We start from the raw sequence: 20,263 nt of genomic DNA, 5'->3' as shown, positions 1-20,263 counted from the left end.
AAATTAATTCTTTATGATTTCACGGCAAATTTCCAGGACTGGAAAGTAAACGACAGGACAAAGGAATGGAGAGAGGAGAGGAAATAGAGAGGACAGAATGTTAAAGATAGAAGAGGAGAGATGTAACAAGAAAAGGTTAGAACAAAGTGGAGAAAAAAAGAGACTTTAAGGGGTTCTGTCATCATTTACTCACCCTTGTGTCATTTCAAACCTTTATGACTTTCTTTCTTTCTGTGGAACACAAGAGAAGATATTTTGAAGAATGTTGATAACCAAACAACATTGGTGCACATTGAGTTCCTTTGTATAGACAAAAAAAAAAACATGAGACATTTTTCGAAATATCTTCTTTTGTGTTCCACAGAAGAAAGTCATACAGGTTTGGATTTACATGGGGGTGAGTAAATACTGCCAGATTTTTAAGTGAACTATCCCTTTAAGAATGGAAATGACAAGAGAGGAGAGGAAAATGGAGAAAAGAGGAAAGGGGAGAGGAGAGCAAAGGAGAGAAAAGAAGAAAGGAAAGAGAAGAAAGTCAAAGGGAAAGGAGATGAATGGAGATAGGGAAGAAAGGGACTAGACTGATGTAGACAAGTCAACCCACCTTTGTCTGACATAAAAGCTCAGACAGAAGCTGGGCGGTGAGGCCTTTCTTCTTCCTGAAAAGGTCCATCAGGCTTTGAGAGAAATGGTCAAGTGCATCTAAGAAGAGTTTTTTCCCCACCGTACTGTATAAGCCCATGGTCAAATGACCCCATCTATGACCCCCAAAACTGCATGATTTGTGTCACACAGTGTTAACCACTCCCAGATGGTTAAATATATATATATACACCCATTTTCAGCAGCATGTTGCATTTTCCTATGTGTTAATGGTATTTGAGTAAACAACTTAGTAAATTCAATCCTTAGACAGCTTGTGCCTGCTTAACTATCTGATTTTAAAAGATGCCTCTGTGCTCTTTTAGCTGCACCTTGATACACATGCAAAGGCTATTGGGAGCAATGTGTGAATCAAGGTGCAGGAAAGAATAGCACGGAGCCATCTTTTAAAATCAGGTAGTAAAGCAGGCACAGATTGAATTTACAAATTTGTTTACTCAAATACTCAAAAAAAAGTCTTTCTGTAAAAAGAGTTGTCCATCGAAGTACCATCTGGCTGATGTCAGGCTCGTCTTTGACAACTTATTTTCTGCAAAGTGCAAACTTAATGTCCATCTGTTTCTTAACAAGGGATCCATTTGGCTTTGTCTTTATTCACAAGAACCTGCCGAAATACTTCAGGTTTGTGGTCATCCATCCCCTCTGGATTTTCAGGTAGGAAATGTATTTCCCCTTTCCTTGGCTTCTAGATGTCTTTGTTGGGAGGGTCGGCGTTTGTAGTGTACCTTCCACGTTTACCACCATTGACAGCGACCTCAAGTTGACCCAGCGGGCGCATTTTGGACCTATAATTACCCATCTTGAACTTTAGACTATTCTTCCATCCTTCCAAGCCAGAGTATGACCCTGATTCTTTAAGACACGGGTGTGCTTGTACTAAGGCATTTTCAAGAGCTTCAAATTCTTCCTTTGTTGGATATTTACGTAAATAATAGGGATGAACCGATGTATCGGCCAAACATCGGTATCAGCCGATATTCACCTTGTTGACTGACATCGGCCTAACGGCAAATACAGTGTCATTCACTGATGGCAGTGGCTGATGTTTATCTGTTTATATGTCTTGGTTATTTGCGGTGGACAACATTTGCCTACCCAGCTGCAGTTTCGGAGAAGATCCAACAGGTGGTACTATAACACCACCCACAGCCACTGGCTAGACATGACTCTGGTATGACATAAGAGGGCAACGGATGTTTGTTTCCAAATAAGTGCAAGAAAATGTCGGTGGTGTGGGGGTATTTTACTCTCTGGTCTGTGATTTAGTGAAAAATTCTGCTGTATAGCAGGAGTATAGCAGGCTAAAAAGGCTCTTGAAAAAGTTATTTTTCACAAAAATAATCTTAGTTATTTGACAGAAGGTTATATTAATAGGATAGATTGAATTTGTGCTCATTCAAAGATGCAGGGCTGAAAGACTTATTTATTTATTTTTCATAATGAGGATTTCTTTGTTTCACTGGCACAAAAGGGGGATTAAATAACAGCAACAAAAACAAACAAACAAAAAAATCGGTATCGGCCCAGAATTTCACAATCGGTGCATCCCTAGTTAAAACTCCATGAAATGCAGAGATGTTGTTTGGTAGTTTTTGTCAATGAATGAGTCATTGTGAGCCTACAGGACCAATGATTGCCCAAGCACACAAAGATTACATAATAAGCTGAGCTCAGATACTAATGTCATCTTGAAGTGAACTAATTGCCGGTTCTGTTGCTATGGAACTAACATGGGAAATGCCTTGTTCAGGGGCACAATAGTGATATTGTTTTCTTGGTAACTTCAATTTACAGGTCACAACAACCTGTGATATTTATATTACCAGACCAGATGATTAACAATTGCCATTAACAGGGTTTGCGCTCCTTTTGACCAATACATTTCTAAATAATTTGTGACTACTGAACAGGGATCAGATTATTTTATAAAGATTGCACTCACAAAGAGGCTTTCAAGCCACTGTAATATTTCAGAGCTGCGCACAAACATAAATGTACATAAAAATCTACATTCATGAAATGTCCATGACATTGCAGGATTTTATACATTTCCATGACTTTTCCATGCAAGCCTGGAAATTACAATTTTAAAATTCCCAATATGAGGCAATTTAAGAGCAGTTTCATATTTTAAAATCTAGCATTGAATTCTGTTTTTATATTTTCAATATTCTGTCACCCTCATTCATATCTCCAAAAAGCAAACGTCGATGAATATTATATTTTAAACTCACATTGCCGTTGTAGAATATTGAAGTGAAAGATGAGGTCCCAAAGTTTCGATGAATGTATTTGAGCTATCATAAGTGGAAAGCCTAAAATATAGGCATCATAAGGCCAAAGTATACTTTGGGTGTCCGTGTTGAGCATTGCGCCACGTACAGTTTGTGCGATGTAAATGGTGAAAACAAAGTATACCTTGGTCTTTATTTTTCACTGCAGTCTCAACAAAACAAACAGACAAAAACAAACGGAAAATCAGAAAGACGATTTTTTTTAGTTTCTGGATTGTTCTTTAATTAGTTAGTACATACTGATGCTGCTATATGCATGTTGTTTATCAACAACTTCACTGTGTGCAGTGGCCTTAAGAAGTATGTGGACTTACTGTCTAAGCAAAACTTAAAAATGCATGAATGTCATTAAATTGTTAGAAAACAACAAAATATAAAGTGGCATCTGTAAACAAATGATGCTAGAGCTTTCCCCAGAATTACTTCAAGTTTCAGAGCCATTTTTGCAATTACTATTAACCAACTGGCATCAAACCCTGTCCTTGCACAGGTTTTTATTTTATATTTTTTAAACTGGGGTTCGGGGACCCAACAGGAGGCTGTAAGGAGGATCCACAGAAAATGTAACACAAAAAGTGTAAACAATTTTAAAAAGCAAAAAAATAAAAAAACATTTACAGAATTTGACAGTTTCATTCTGCTTTCTAAAGACTGGTCAGAAATAATTAGATTAATCATGATTATTTATTATATTGATAGCCATAGCTTTTAAAAGCAAGAAATAAAAACAAAAATAATAATAAGAAGAATGCCTTTGAAAGAAATGCATAAATTATTTGACTACAAACTCATCAGACCTGTTTAGTAAGTTCTGTTCTCTGGCTTGTGTGCAGCTGTGTTGTCTTTTGTTCTCACTATTGCTGTGGAGGACCTGTTTTTCTATAAACATAATTAGTTTTTGCTTGAACCAATTTTGTGTTTGAGCGCTATGTGAACTTTTGCTCTTGTGCCCTATCATGAATGTGCACAGGAGATCGATGGTCAGTGAACATTTTTACTAAATAATACATTACATTTTGTTTTGTTTCTCACCAAACCTTATCATGTGCTTTCAAAACAAGCATGAGTCTCATAGAATAATTTATTAGACTTCTGAATTATACTTCTGTGTCATTTTGAAGCTTGAAGAGGTGGTCACCATAAACCATCATTGTATGACATCATTCAGCACAAAACATTTATGGATTGGCCCCATTCACTTCCATTGTAAGATTTTATTAAAATGATTTTAAAGAAAAGGAAGTTGAAATTATTATTATTTATTTTATTTTTTTGTAATCAACATTATGCCAAAAATGCTCTCTATTGATCTTAGCTTGCATTGAACCCGGAATATTCCTTTAAGGACATTTTTGTTTAAGTGTGTATAATAGACGTGTGTTGGTGGTGTGTTGGTTTGCCGTATAATCTTCAATGTTAAATCTGGGTCATGAAGCAAAACCAATTGAGAACCAGTGTTTACAGGTCCATTTACAAAAGAAATGTTGCTACTGAATAAACACAAGCTGGCATACACATTTTCCAGAATACATTTTGGAATTTTGAAATATATCAATAACACTTGATTGGAACTAAAGAAATTCCACAGTTACAGAGATGGTGTTCTGTTTCATTTGAAAAGCAGCTATCGTTTTTTAAATTTGTGTTTAAGTTTGGAGGTGGTCAGTAAAGATTTACTAAGATCTTTTGCTTCAACTGCTGTTCGTGCACGTTTATACCCTAGAATTGCCATTGCATGATAGCAATACTCCTCTACTTGTTTGATCTGTTGTATACTCAGCATTGTTCTCCACGCACTGGCCGCCTGTGTCGCATTCCTGGCAGACACGATAAATGGCTTTGAGGAAGAGCTTGTGCCATTGGTCATGTTAAGAGCAAAAGACTAAATGTCAATGTTTGAACTGAGATTGGCAAATTGATTAACATTCCTTGAGTATTTTGACTGAGTTTTCCACCAGATCCTCATAGCAAACTGCCAGGTATTTCCCTTTCAGCCAGTTTGGTGGATTTAAGGCAGTGCTCAGACTCCTATATGTCCAATCACATATGACTTCCATAGCACCAACAGAATGGTAATCTGCTCTGTCTTTTTTGCTAATTTTGTTTCCAGGATCAACAAAGGGTATCCGATGGAGTTTCGGGTCCCTGTTTCTGACAACCTGTAAGTTCTCACGAATCAGTCCATATCTAGATTTGATCCTGGAGTTGGCCACAGCTCTCGGATCTTGCACAAGATGAATCACTTTTACATCCAGAGATGGATCATCCATGGGGGGGCCAAAACATTGACGTCCAGAACACGCACCCCCTTAATGACAATCGTGTTGTACTTAAGGCATTCTTCCTCTAATAGCCTGAGGCTTTGTGGAGGACACTTTTTGCACACTTTGTCATCGACCATTCCAATGACCTCCTTCCTGTAAGCAGAGCAAAGAGGATATGAGCAGATTACTTTATTAAGGGTGGCCCCAAAAAGTCCAAGCGAGGTTTGCCCCCGGGGCTGTTGTACAGCTGAAAAACAGAAAGATCACAATGGTACAGCAAGCTCAGCATGTCCCTTGCAGCCCCTTGTAAGGACACAGCATCGCCCAGGTAAAGCTTTTGCCAGATATGCCATTGGTTCATACAAGAAGAAGACCTCTGGGTGTTGATTAAACAGCTCTCCAAAAAAGGACGAGCCAGACCTCCATGTCGTCACAAAGACAAGCTGTCTCTTCTTGGCAATAGTTAAAGAAAGTGGCTGTCTGATCTGCCTTGATACGGAGTGCTTTTACGGATCATCCCTAGAAATGCCTAACGGACCTCAATAATACGTAATAAACGCCTGCTATTCGCCGTTATGAATGACGTCCGAATGCATTTATTATGCTGCAAACAACAACCGGCGTCTTATTTTCCAGTCTTATGATGAGATATGCAGCTCAGGATTTATGGACAGGGGGTAAACTGTGCGGAGTGCTTGTACGTGCTCATTGCCAACCTGGATACAAAAAAATTATATTCTAATAAAGAACTTTGTCTTTTAATGATTTTTGTATTTTTACTAAAGAATTGCTAAAAATATATTAGTATTTTTAAAGAATGTTGTTTCTAGAGTAGCAACAGTAACGTTTACAACAGCAAAGTCACTATATAAACTCAATATCACACTGGAAACAAATGTATAATGTCAATAAAATAATTTTATCCAGTGGCTGTGAAGAAAGCAGGGAAGACTGTCATCAAGGGGTTGATGTCAATCAAACTGCACACACGTGGTATTACGGTTTCACGGTATTTAAGTGCATTGATAATATTAAAAGCAGTTCATTATTTGGTTATAAAATAGTCTATTTCTGATAAACACACAGATACATATTTCAGTTATAACCAATGCTTGACCTTTATTTTGGATTTCTTCAACATTAATCCTTTAACTTTTGATCTTGAACATAAGGACACTCTCTTAATCCGACAAGGTAAAAAAGAAAAAGAAATATGTACAGTAGTCAGATGACTATAACTAAAAAATATTTTGTTATTGTTATTTTATTATTTATTCAATTTAATTGTAATCATTTGTAATGCTTATTTAACACTTCAAATGTGCATTTGCATGCATTCAGTAATTTGTAGCATTTGTGATTTAGTTCAGTTCTACAATATCTACTGAAAATATATTAGGCCTATTCATGTGCAGTTTATTTTTTGGCATTTTGTCCAATACTGACAATTTCTGCAACAGTTTCACTGTCAATTTCTTGCATGCATATGGCCAATGTCAATTTCATGAACACCAAAACCATGCATTTTGTAATGGTTTACTAATAAAACATATTATTAGTGTTATCAAACACATTGGCCTGCTGTTGCGCTGCACTTAGGCAAAAGAACAAACAGTTGGCACGTCGTAATTTTGAACGAGGGTTTAAATCAGTTTGGTGCATTTGTGAATGTGACAGAAAGCATAAACATAATACTGTTTACATCTACTCATTGACGGTATTGCAAGAAGATAAAGACAGAACTTTCCTAAAATCCTAATCAGTTTAATTAAGACAGAATCTACGACATTTACACATCATCATATAAAATTAGCTATAATAAAATACATAATTAAATTGCGCCTTCCTCATGTTGCCATAGGCGGGGGGTCAGGATCCCGCCTATCTGAGGGTTGTGCCCCCTCTTGTGCCCATCCCCCCCCCTCTAAAAAAAATTGTTTAAGAAATAAAATAATACAAATGCAAACGGGGCAACAACAAAAAAAACTTCAAAAATTGCTCTTGAGAACTGTTATGTTTATTGTCCGCCCCCAACATTTTGATGAAATATTAGCCCCTGCATGTTGCATTTGTCTGTCACTCAGTTTTAACAGTGACTTGCAGGTGTCGCGAACGCTGCTTATCATCAGAAGTCCAGCACAAGCGCAACATATACAGACATGTCCGGGCGAGCCTGTACCTTTATTTCCAATGTCTGGGCTTATTTGGCTATGTAAAAGACCAACGAAGCACCATCAATGTTGATGGCTACCCAGTCTGTAAAGTTTGCTGCTAAAATTATCGGCTCAGTCGGGAAACACTTCAAACCTTAAACACAATCTCCGTGAGCACCATCCCACGGAATTTGCGGAGATTAATGTAGGCTATGCGGAAATGCAGTACACGGGATAATAAATTATAGCCCGTTTCATAAAAACACAAGAGTCAATGCAGTTTTACATGATTTGTAATGACTAGTTAGGCTAAATAACCATCCATTTTAAACCGATGTATATAGTGAAACCTTAAAACAGTTAAATCCCTACTGCCTACATGGCAGGACAATTGCGATGTTTATTTTTTATTTAGGTAGAGGGTGAGGCATTTTGACTCTAGTCAGTCCCTGCTTTATATTAGCTGCACAATGCACATTGTGTGTGTGTGTGTGTGTGTGTGTGTGTGTGTGTAGCGTGTATTTATCACTTTGTGGGGACCAAATGTCCCCATAAGGATAGTAAAACCCGAAATTTTTGACCTTGTGGGGACATTTTGTCGGTCCCCATGAGGAAAACAGCTTATAAATCATACTAAATTATGTTTTTTGAAAATGTAAAAATGCAGAAAGTTTTCTGTGAGGGTTAGGTTTAGGGGTAGGGTTAGGTTTAGGGGATAGAATATAAAGTTTGTACAGTATAAAAACCATTATGTCTATGGAAAGTCCCCATAAAACATGGAAACACAACATGTGTGTGTGTGTGTGTGTGTGTGTGTGTGTGTGTGTGTGTGTGTGTGTGTGTGTGTGTGTGTGTGTGTGTGTGTGTGTGTGTGTGTGTGTTCCCTTTCCGCACATCTGATTGGACAGGTGTTTCGACCGCACCATTTACACAATAACAGCGGCGGGATGGGATCGGAATCAGATGGCAAGGTGAAATGTGTTTTAATGATAAAAATGAAATGTATTTATCATGTAAATACATATACATTTTCGGTGATATAAGTCAGTAGGCTAAGTCAATTGTTGTACTTGATCCCATTAAATGTCAACCACAGAACTTTGCATGGGCCCCCCTGGGCCTTGTATTACATTAGGAATTAGTTTACTAGAATAATAATAAAGTATTAACAATTTTCATAGTAGCCTAATAAAGGGAAAATTATAGGGATGGGCGATACCACATGTTTTCTTTTCGATATGATACCAAGTAGGCTACTTTTAGGCCAGTGTCGCTGATACTGATACCAATATCGGATACCTCTATTAAATTACATTTTTACGAATTCTTTGGATAAATCTGTAACTTAAATTATTACTTACATTTTTACATATATTATATATTTATGAAAATTATTAGGCTGCATTGTTTACCCTTTAAAAATAGTTAGTATATAAGCCACATATAAAACCTAAAAATTAACCATAGATATAATTATATGGTTACTATTACTAAAAGAAGTTACACTGTGGATAGTAATGCTTTAGTAAAATCATGGTAAATTGCATAAAACCTTGCTTTTGCAGTTACTGCCAAAAAGAAAGAAAACAAAATGGTTAGTCGGTTAATACAATATTACTACAGTAAATCCATGGTAAATGTTCATAAGGGTATCATTTATGAACGAGGATTAAAGATCATTATCAATGTTATCACTCTGAATTTAAATGAACCTGTAAAAATCGTCACACACGCCCATTATACATTATAACATGCCATGTCTAGGTTTGTCATTGCTTGGTGTGAATTACTCCATGATGCTGTTTTTCTGTCATTACCTCAGGAAAGCACTGCTCTCTCTCTCTCTCTCTCTCTCTCTCTCTCTCTCTCTCTCAATTCAATTTCAATTTCAAATTTGCTTTATTAGCATGACTGTGTAACACAATGTTGCCAAAGCATCAACATATTATATATAAATAATAAAACAAACAGACAAACAAACAAAACATATATGTATAAATCATGTCACATGTAGCATTGTAAATAGATGGATAAATAAATATACACACACTGTATAAATAAATACATTGGGTCACTCTAGAGAATTAGCTGTCTCTGGCGTTGTGAATAGCTAGCACATATTTAGCCGCTAGTGCAGCTGTATTATCATCTTCTCCGAGTAAGAAGGACATTTTTTCAGTGTCACTCAGTTCATAGAATGATGGGATCAAGGCTTCAAATTTGGGCAGAAACGTTTCTCTTATATTGCTATATTTCGAGCAAAAGAGCAGAAAGTGTTCCTCATCCTCTATGTGCTGTAGATCACAATGTCTACAGATCCTCTGCTCTCTCTCTGTCCATGTTTGTCTACGTCTTCCTCTCTCTATCTCTAGGTCATGGTCACTTAATCTGTATTTGGAGAGGATTTGTCTTTCTTTAAAATGTTTAATAAATAGATAACTGGCCAATTTAGTGGTTCTATTGAGGGTCGAGTAACATTGGAGTTTATTCTGGAGGTCAAAATGTGCTTTTAATGATTTATCATGAGTGTCTTTTAGATTTGTGTGGATTTCTTTAATAATAATTTTGGGGCTGTAGCTGTGGTCAATAGGGAGTATAGTCTGATGGACGAGTTGAAGAGCGAGTGTGTTCAGAGGATGAGGTTCTGCTGAGGATTCATTGGCGAGGAGGGCTTTATATTGCACTGACTCTGGATCAGACTGATGGAGGTGATGCCAGAACTGAACACATCTCTTCTGGATCTCAATGTTCAGCGGGTACAGGCCTAGCTTCGGCCCTGCAGGCGGCGGTGGACGTGTTTCTGTGGACCCCTAAAATATTTTTGGCAATTTCCAATTGTAATTTTTCTACTGGTGTTTTATCCCAATTTTTAAAATTTAGTACTGGTCCCCAAATTTCACATCCATATAAAATAATTGGTTTTATTATTGAATTATATAATTTGATCCAGGTTTTAATGGGTAATTTTAAGTGTCCGCATCGTGATTTTATGGCATAGAAAGCCCTCCGTGCCTTTTCACTCAGAGTTTTAACAGCCAGACCGAAGCGTCCGAGGCGCTGATGTCGATACCCAGATAGCTATAGCTCGTGCTGTGCTGCAGGACCTGGCCTTTATACAGGAACTGGTGTTTGTGTGCCTGAGATCGGGCCTTCTTCTGGAACACCATGACTCTGGTTTTGTCCAGGTTGACTGTCAGGGCCCAGTCTTGACAGTACTGTTCCAGCAGGGACAGGCTCTGCTGAAGGCCCTCAGGTGTCGCGGGACAGCAGGACCAGATCATCCGCGTACAGCAGACATCTGACCTCTGACCCCTGACCCCTGGCCTGTGTGTGGTGTAGAGTGAGACCGGGTACAGTCGAGCTCTCCAGCGCTGATGCCAGATCATTGATGTAGATGTTGAATAGAGTCGGGCTCAGACTGCAGCCCTGCCTCACTCCACGGCCCTGCTGGAAGAACGCGCTTCTGTGGTCACTGATTTTCACAGCACTTTTGCTGTTGCTGTACAGAGATTTTATAATATCAAATGTTTTTCCGCCGATGCCAATTTGTAGGATTTTGTATAGTAGACCATCATGCCAAATTGAGTCGAATGCTTTTTAAAGTCTACAAAACATGCAAATATTTTTCTTTGTTTGTCCTTGATGTTTTTGTTGATGAGAGTGTGGAGGGAATAGATGTGGTTGGATGTGCGGTGTTTTGGTAAAAAGCCAATTTGTGCTTTATTTAAAATGTTGTGTGATGAAATGTGTGAGACGATGCGCCTGTTTATGATGCTGCAGAACAGTTTTCCTAAAGCACTGCCCACACTGATGCCGCGATAACTATTGGGGTCGAATCGATCACCTTTCTTGAATATGGGTGTGATGAGTCCCTCAGACCAGCTCTCAGGGACGCTTCCGGACCACAACACCAAATTAAATAATTTGGCTAAAGTTTGAATCATGCTGGGACTGCTGAGTTTAAGCATTTCGTTACTAATGTGATCTTGTCCACATGCTTTCTTTAATTTAAGATGTTTTATATGTTCTAATATTTCAGATATTGTTATATATTTATCTAATGGATTTTGATAATTCTTAATTGTTTTCTCCAAGTCTTCTAATGTTTTCTTTATTTTACTCTGAGGTTGGTTAAGGTCAGCTGGTGCAATTTTTCGATACAAATTTTCAAAGTAAGATTTCCAAATTGTGCCATTCTGGAGTGACATCTCTAGTTTGGGTTTTTCTAGTTTTTTATAAAGGTTCCAGAAAGTATTTTGATCTACCGAATCATCAATTTCATCGATTTTGGCTTTAAAATATTTTTCTCTTTTGTTCCTCAAAATTCTTTTGTAATTTTGCAGACAGTCTGAATAAGAGAGCCGTACTGTCTGGCTGGACGGATCTTTGTGCTTTTTGTTAGAGAGTCTCCTCAGTTCTTTTCTGAGACCGGCACATTCATCATCGAACCAGACATCCTTTCTCATTCTCTGTTGATGCGTTTTATGTTTGCTTTGCGGTTTAATGTTAGATAGAGTTATCAATGTTTTGAATATGTAATTTACGTTTTTTGTTGCTAAATTTATTCCATTAATATCTAAAGTGAAATCAATGGACATAAATTCATCCAGCATTTTTGATATAGTAGGACTGTTCATATTTTCTTTGAATTGATCCGAGTTGGATTGATTCCATTTAAGTTTAGGTTTCAGAGGAAACAGTTTTTCAGATTCAAGTGGAGAGGTTTTAGTTATTTCACACGGGGTTTCAGATAAAGCACAGTTTGGCAGTGATCGGAGATCGGGAGCTGAGGTCTGACTGTGAAGGCATTAATAACGCTTGGGTCAATATCTGTTATTGAATAATCTACCACACTGGCTCCTAATCTGGAGCAGTAAGTGAATCTACCTAATGTATCTCCACGAGTTCTGCCGTTGATGATGTAGATTCCTAAACCTTTACAGAGTTTTAACATTTGTTTTCCATTAATGTTCACTGAATTATCGTAGCTGTTTCTCGGTGTGATATTCAATGAGGAATGAAACGTGGTGTCATTGAGGATGTGGTCATTATCTACAATATTTACATAATCAATTTCTCGCCCTGTTCTGGCGTTTAAGTCTCCGCAGATGAGGATATCTCCTCTGGACTGAAAGTGTAAGATATCAGCCTGTAATGTTGGAAAGCTTTGCTCTTCGTAATAGGGAGAGTCGTGGGGTGGGATATAGATGGCACAAAGGTAAAGATTGGACTGTGATATGATGGATTTCACTTCAAGCCAAATAGATGATTTTCCACTTTTAGCAATTTTAATCGAATGTTTTAAATCGTCTTTGTGCCATATAAGTATTCCACCTGAGTCTCGGCCACATTTTATTTTAGAATTCTTTGATGAAGGAACCATAATTTCCTTGTATCCTATTGGACAGTGTAAAGTCTCATTACTACGACACCACGTCTCATGAAAGATACAGATGTCCATATCTGTTACACTGCTGAGTAAGTCTTGGTCTGCAGTCTTATTACCAAAAGCAGAAGAGTGCAGACCTTGTATATTCCAACTACTGATTTTAAAAGATTTCATGGGTTCTTCTATAATGTGTGTGTGATGTGTGTGTGATGCAGGTTATGTCCTCAGTCTGGAGCAGATGATGTTCAGCAGATGTCTTATCTGGTTGAGTTCAGCCGCTGCAGGGTTCTGTGGTTGTTGAGCGGCTGCTGCGTAGCTCTTGTGTTGTGATGGAGGGCCGGTGGCCGGTCTGGGCTCTGCTGGAGGATGAGGGCTTCTCGGTGGCTGAGAGCTTCTCTTGTTATCGAAGTTTCTGTTGTTTCTTGCTGTGTTTCCAAGGGCTGTGCTTTTCAGCACTCTGGCGAAGACTTTCACTCCTTGCTTATTGAGATGTATGTGGTCATACATATGATGAGGCTGTATGTCTTTGTGATGGGCTAGATGAACATTAGGGATGAGTGCGCAGCTTCTGGAGAGTTCCACATTATTCCCGTGGATCACGTGGAAGGGCACGTCGGCGCGTGGCAGCAGTGTGGACAGAGTTATTCTGGCCTCTGGGAATCGCTGTGTGGCTCTGATCGCCACCTCTCTCATCACAGGAGCCACACGGCCCTTCATGGCCCTTAAGTCATTTGTCCCTGTGTGGATTATTATGTGCTTGTAGTTTTCATGTTTACTCTCAGTCAGGATCTGAAAAGCACTTCTTGTGTTTGGACACCAGATTTTCTTGGCTCTCATGTTTGGTAAAGAAGTTTCTCACTGACATATTTCCCATTGGAGTCAGTCAGGATAAGAGCGTGTGTTTCTCCTGGGTCCTGTGCAGCGGAGCTGTGAATCTGGGATGCTGGATCAGTCGAGCAGTGAGGCTCTTCCACTGGTATCTGTTCAGGGTGAGGATTCTCCATGAGCATCTCTGGACGAGTCAAGGGTTTAGCAGAAGACTCTGGTGCTGAAACAGAATTGAGTCTTTCTTTTAGGTCAGTGATGAGTTCATCTTTGGTGTGGAGAACTGACTTCAAGGCAGAGAACTCCTCCTGCATTTCTTTTCTAACGTCTGCTAGTTGTCTTCCTAAAGTGGATTTTACTTCCCTCAGTTCATCTTTAGTTTGTTGAAGTTCTGTTGACATTTCTTCTCTGTGTCTCTGCAGATATTCAACTTCTTGTTTTAAGTTCTTTATGTCAATTGTAACTTGTTCCATGTTGATGTCTTTTAGGTGGGACAGTATTAACTCTTTTATCTCCACTACTTCTACTTCCAGAAGTGAAAAATTGTCTTTCATTCTTGACATTGGAGATGGGATCGCAGTTGCTGAAGTCGCTGATATCTTTTGGCCTGATTTTCCAGGGAGGCATCAATGTTCAAATTTTTGTCAGCTTCATCAGACAGTGCCAGTGTTTTTATTAGTTCAAAATCCTTAATGAAGACCTTGAGAGCAGACTCTGATCCCTGGATCATGACAGTGCCATTTTGATATAAGTTCAGGGTCAAAAATCTTGTTTCATCATTTTTTTCAGCATCTTCAAATGCTAAGATCTGTCTGCCTTTACAGATGCCTCTTTTCTTGATAAAGGTGAGATGTTGACAGAAGGCAGTGTGCCATAAAGGGCTGTGTTCGGTGTAAAAGAGCAGGTTGTTCATGGCACTGTTGTCCTGTATTTCAGCAAACAGTGTGTCAGGGCTCTCCTTCATCTGCTTGTGCCTGAGCATCAGCCTGGAGTGCTCAGAGCTCTTCTGAGGGTAGAGGAAGGGGCGGGGCCAAGATGATGCGCTGGCCATTGTTGATTTGGAATGTAAACAATCAACTGAAATAACTGCCACTATTTTGAATAGTTTTGTTTTTCATCTCTCAGTGAATATATAAAATAGGCATAAATGAGTAAATAAGCCAAAAATTGTGAAAAATATGACTTTCACTGATCTCTTTACAATTCCAGATGTGTCCAAAAATGTTTTTCTGTGCTGTTCTTTCAAACAAAAATCAGGCAAAAGTCCAAAGAGAGATAAATAGTACTGTCTATTTAAAATATCTTTACCTCTCTTTCCCTGCAAGTTTTCTTATAGTTGTTGTTTGTTGCTTGATGTTATTCTTTCCAGCATGAATATCCTCTTCAGCAGAGGGTTATCCTGTGATCAGCTTCTCTTGAACTTTTCCTCAGATTCAGGTGTGACAGTTTAAAAAATAAAAACTGTCCAGATTCAACAAAATCTTTGTTTAGATGTTGTCTAGATGTTGTCTAGATGTTGTTGTATGTTGAATTCTCTATTTTCTTTAGCTTGTTGGCAAATAAATCTTATTTTTCTTGCAATTTATCTGGAGCTCAACTCAAGTGTGACCATCTCTCATGGAACACTCTCTCTCTCTCTCTCTCTCTCTCTCGCTCTCTCTCTCTCTCTCTCTCTCTCTCTCTCTCTCTTTCTCTGAACGAGCGCTGTATGCTAGTGTAGGCTATTTAACATTTCTGAGCATCAAGATGAGCAGAGGAAAAAATAGTTCCGGTGCAACAATTCGCTCATATAATTATTATTGTCCACTTCGAAGCTTATAAGGTGCATTTATATTCACGTAATATAAATAATGAGATAGTTAAAAACAACCTTCAGAATCGACATTTTTATGTGAGGATCGATATTCTTGATACCACATCAGTATCAGAATGATCGATATTTAGTATCGATCCGCCCATCCCTACATTAATAACACCTATTAAGTGAAATACTTATTTAACAAGTTTCCATACCATGCAGTGTTACACCATGCCAGCAAGACACGTACACTTATACATTTTGTAAGTTTATGTGGAACTATAATTTCAACAGTACCAATTTTAATGGAACAAAAATCTTACACATTTTACATGAACTGTATATAAATGTAAATTAATATTAGAGATCGAGTGCATGCGTTTTTCATAAATTCACATTATTGTCCACCTCTTCAGACACTACTACACCAATGCTTCTTGAGTAAATTCACAGTAAAATAACAATATATATAAAGTTAACATTTCTTATTGCTTATAATTGTGTGTAATTGTTGTTAATAAGTAATTTAAAAAATTGTTAACCATGGTTTTACTTAAGTCATATTTTAGTAACCATGTTTTGTTTTTTGGGCTGAACCCATTGTTTTACTACAGTAATCTGCGTAGTGGTGGTGTAGTGGTCTAAGCACCATAACTGGTAATCTGGTAATCAGAAGGACGCTGGTTCGAGCCCCACAGCCACCACCATTGTGTCCTTGAGCAAGACACTTAACTCCAGGTTGCTCCAGGGGGATTGTCCCTGTAATAAGTGCACTGTAAGTCGCTTTGGATAAAAGTGTCTGCCAAATGCATAAATGTAAATGTAATACAGCAGACCACACAATTAACCACACATGGTTAATTGTGTGGTAACTATGGCTTAGCTAAATACCATGGTTAAATCATTGTAGTGAAATGGTAAACAAAACTAAAATCTAAACATTTTCTGTTTATGCTAAAAAAAAAAATAATGACTTGATTTATGACAAAAAATTATCTTTTTAAATTACACATTTTATCCCAAGTAATTGCAAAACAAATATATATTGAATAGAAGTTTTGGTATTGTATCGGTATCGGATATTGGACTATAAATTATGTGTATCAGATCAAAAAGAAAATAAGTGATATTGGCCATCCCTAACAGGTAGGTTGAAGTCACTAAAAAAAAACAGATTTGGCAGATCGTTTAAGACATTTTTGTGCATGACACTAGTCATTTTCCCAACAATTTACAGACAGATTGTTTCAGTTTTAAATGATTATATCATAATTCCAGTGGGTCAGAAGTTTAAATACACTCAAGTCATACACCTGTGCCTTGGAAGCTGCTTGGAAAATTCCAGAAAATGATGTCAAGCCTTTTGGCAGTTAGCCAATTAGCTAACTGGAGTTAACTGAAAGGGTGCCTGTGGATGTATTTTAAGACCTACCTTCAAACTCAGTCCCTCAATTGTTTGTCATCATGGAAAATCAAAAGACATCAGCCAAGACCTCAGAAAAGAATTGTGGACAAGTCTGGTTCATCCTTTGGAGCATTCTTAGTGATCCTAACTGACCTAAGACAGGAATGTTTTCTATGAGTAATGTCAGGAATTGTGTTTTAAATGTATTTGGCTAAGGTGTATGTACATTTCTGATTTCAACTGTATATCTAATGCAGAACATTGTCTAATGTTTTTCCAGATACGGAAACAGCCTACAATATTAATTGTCACATCAGTAATACATGTGGGTGAATCAATAGGCAGCGATAAAACAAATAGATTAATTGTGAATGTGTACACAGGCAGCAGGTTTGGCATTCTGGAAACACCCATCCTCTGAGCAGTTTGGGCAGTTTTCTGTTTGGTGTGACAGTGTAACTAGCAGTTACAGTAGTAAAGCATCGGACTCAGCTATGTTCATCCCACCTACAACTAACTCATCAGGTAAATAATATTAAATATTTTTTGGAGGCTTCAGAAAATACCTTTTCAGAAAATCTAAATAGTTTTCAAATTTTATTTTGAAAAAATAACAGAATGAAACATTTAGATGGACTATAAGAACAGTAAAAATATTTAAGGTATTATAAGAACAGTTAATGAAATTAATTATGAGGTTGAAGAAACATCAGCATACACTGTTTAAATATTTTGTCAGGTAAGCATAAACAATTGGTCAATGTGGTAGCATCTTAATTAACTGTTTTTATTCAAGTTAACATTATTTAATATAAATAAATCAACTTGACTTTATTAGACTACACCAGCACAAGTATCTTTCTGGATCAAATCAGGTAGAAATAGCTTCTTAAGATAACAACTGCAAATTATCACTATTTACAGTTTATTCTCAGTTCACAGGTTGACACATTGTCGTAATTGTCTTATGATACTATGTCTTTGGACTTCAACAATTCTGGTAAGTTGATGTAGAAAATGTCTCACTAGGTCTTAAAAACATTCTGATGTAAAGACATATGAATACATATGACATATGCATATCTTTACACTATTAAGATTTTAACTCAAAAAATGAAATTGATTTCTTGGACTGGATCTATCTAAGGGTACGTTTATCACGACAACGATGTACTAAAAACGGAAAAGTTTTTTTAAAGTTTCGCGTACAGACTACAACGGAGGTCGCATTTGTCGGCCGCATACGTCATCGAGGCTGTCTCGTTTAAAAAAAATTGTGTCTGTTATTTTGTATCTATTGTCAATGCATTTTATAATATGCACTTACATTTATACAATTGTTAACCTTTTTTGCATTCCAAATCGAAATCATCCTTCCAAACGAGACAGCCATCGTCCTCTAAACCAGTGGTTCCCAACAGGGGGGTCGCGGCCCACAAGGGGGCCTCAGCGAGCTCTGTGGGGGGTCGCGTCATATTTTGAAAACTTGAAATGTGTTGAGCAGTGAGGAGAAGATTATATTAGATTAGCTAATTTTATCTGACGAAAAAATGGACAAATTTGTAATTCGTCCTCCACAAAAACGACAGAGTCCCACTGATTCGCCTACAGCTGCTGATAGTAATGACCCAGGAATACTGGACCCAGGTGAGGAAGCTTCCACCAAGTCTGGTCGCGGTGCTACCAGTGATAGCAATACGGCAAACACGAAATGCAGGAAATACCAAGATAGCTACCTGAAATATGGGTTTATTTCATTTTCTCGTAGCAAAGAGTCCCTGCCCCAGCCACAGTGCATTTTCTGAGCCAAAGTCCTTGCTAACGAATGCATGAGGCCGTCCAAACTAATAAGACATTTTCAGACAACTCATCCCCAATACCGCGACAAGCCCGGGGCATTTTTTGAGCGCAAGGCAAAAGAATTGACACTCGCAAAATGAGATGAGGGAAGTCACAGCTACTGACAAGAAACTTTTAAAAATATCGTACAGTTGCTTAAAAAAAATCGCCAAAGCAAAGAAAGGGCATACAATTGCAAAGACTTTGATTTTGCCATGCGCAACAGAGATTGTCAAGGAATTATTTGGAGAGGATAAATCAAAACAATTGGCCAAGATACCATTATCAAATAATACAGTCAAACGTCGCATCGCAACCATGTCAGAAGACGTGAGAGATCAGCTTTCTGCGCGACTTCGTGGTAATTAATTCGCACACGTAGACGAGTCTACTGATGTGTCAAAAATGGCACAACTCCTCGCATATGTTCGTTATGAATGGGAAAACGAAATAAAAGAAGATTTTTTGTTTTGTAAATAGCTGCGCACCACGACGACGGCAAATGATATTTTTGAAACTTTGGATAATTTCATGAAATCAAATGAGATAAACTGGAGCGACTGTATTGGGGTCTGTACTGATGGAGCTGCTGCGATGACTGGCAGGCAGTCCGGGGTAGTTCAGCGTATCAAAAGTGTTGCACCCCTTGCGATTTCAACGCACTGCTTTCTGCACAGAGAGGCGCTTGCTACAAAAGAAATGGAACCCAGTCTCCATGGAGATTTAGATGTGGCCTTAAAAATTTTGAACTTTGTGAAAGCCAGAGCCACCAACTCCCGGTTATTCACTGCGCTCTTCGAAGAGGTAGGCGCTGATTACCATAGCCTGCTGATGCACACTGACGTGAGGCGCTGTCCAGAGGGCGGGTGATGCGTCTGTTCAGCCTGAGGGAGGAGATGCGTGAATTTCTTGCGGACAAGAGACCAGACCTTGCTGAGTTTTTGGACAGTGACAGATGGCTCGCTCAACTCAGCTACCTTTAAGACATATTCGGTGAAATGAACAAGCTTAACAGAGCAATGCAAGGTTCAAACATAAACACTGTGGTGCAGCATGAACGAGTAGAGGCTTTCAAAAGAAAATGAGGAAAACCCGTGTCTCCTCCTGAATCAGTGACATGTTCGAGCACACCCATCCATTTATTGCAGAAAAACATTTTAATTTTAAAATCATTCAACATCAAATAACTTTGATCATTATTTCCCAGCTCTAACTGAGGAGCAAGCAGCTGATTTTCTGTGGATCAGAAACCCCTTCACTGAGAACATTGAAGCAAAGCTTCCAGCTACTCTGCCATCAAGACTTCTTGAAGAGCTTATAGAAATATCCTCTGATGCCAGCCTGAGAGCCCATTTCAGTGAGGTCCCATTGGAATCATTCTTGTCTGAAATTACAGAAGAACACACAGTCTGTCACACAGCTGCAAGAAGGTGCTGATTCCCTTCAGCACCACCTACCTTTGTGAAGCTGGGTTTTCAACCATGACAGCCCTTAAAACCAAACACAGGGCCAGACTGACCCTTGAGGATGATATGCGTCTTGCTTTGTCAAAGATCTCTTCACGCATTGACCAAATTATTACTCACTGCCAGCAGCAATCCTCACACTGACTGACAAAGCCTCACAAATAACA

The 20,263-nt window shown here is 38.3% G+C and overlaps 1 protein-coding gene and 1 pseudogene across 5 annotated transcripts in view; one reads left to right on the top strand and one right to left on the bottom strand.

The window, feature by feature from the left end:
* Positions 1-4,581: 4,581 nt before the first annotated feature.
* LOC127634384 (carbohydrate sulfotransferase 2-like) lies at positions 4,582-10,655 on the bottom strand (annotated as a pseudogene).
* A 6,307-nt stretch (positions 10,656-16,962) lies between these two features.
* LOC127634169 (NXPE family member 3-like) overlaps positions 16,963-20,263 on the top strand; it is a 190,878-nt gene continuing 187,577 nt past the window's right edge. Inside the window, exons 1-2 of one of the 5 annotated variants that reach the window (XM_052113594.1) lie at positions 16,963-17,316; positions 17,727-17,791. In XM_052113594.1, the coding sequence (XP_051969554.1) occupies positions 17,163-17,316; positions 17,727-17,791 (219 nt within the window). In that variant the 5' untranslated portion in view covers positions 16,963-17,162. The remainder of the gene's footprint in view (positions 17,317-17,726; positions 17,792-20,263) is intronic. The other 4 variants (XM_052113593.1, XM_052113592.1, XM_052113590.1 and 1 more) reach the window with 4 other exon arrangements.

The sequence above is a fragment of the Xyrauchen texanus genome, chromosome 41, assembly GCF_025860055.1.
Source record: "Xyrauchen texanus isolate HMW12.3.18 chromosome 41, RBS_HiC_50CHRs, whole genome shotgun sequence".
Classification (NCBI taxonomy): domain Eukaryota; kingdom Metazoa; phylum Chordata; class Actinopteri; order Cypriniformes; family Catostomidae; genus Xyrauchen; species Xyrauchen texanus.
This window is presented reverse-complemented; position numbering and strand designations above follow the sequence as displayed.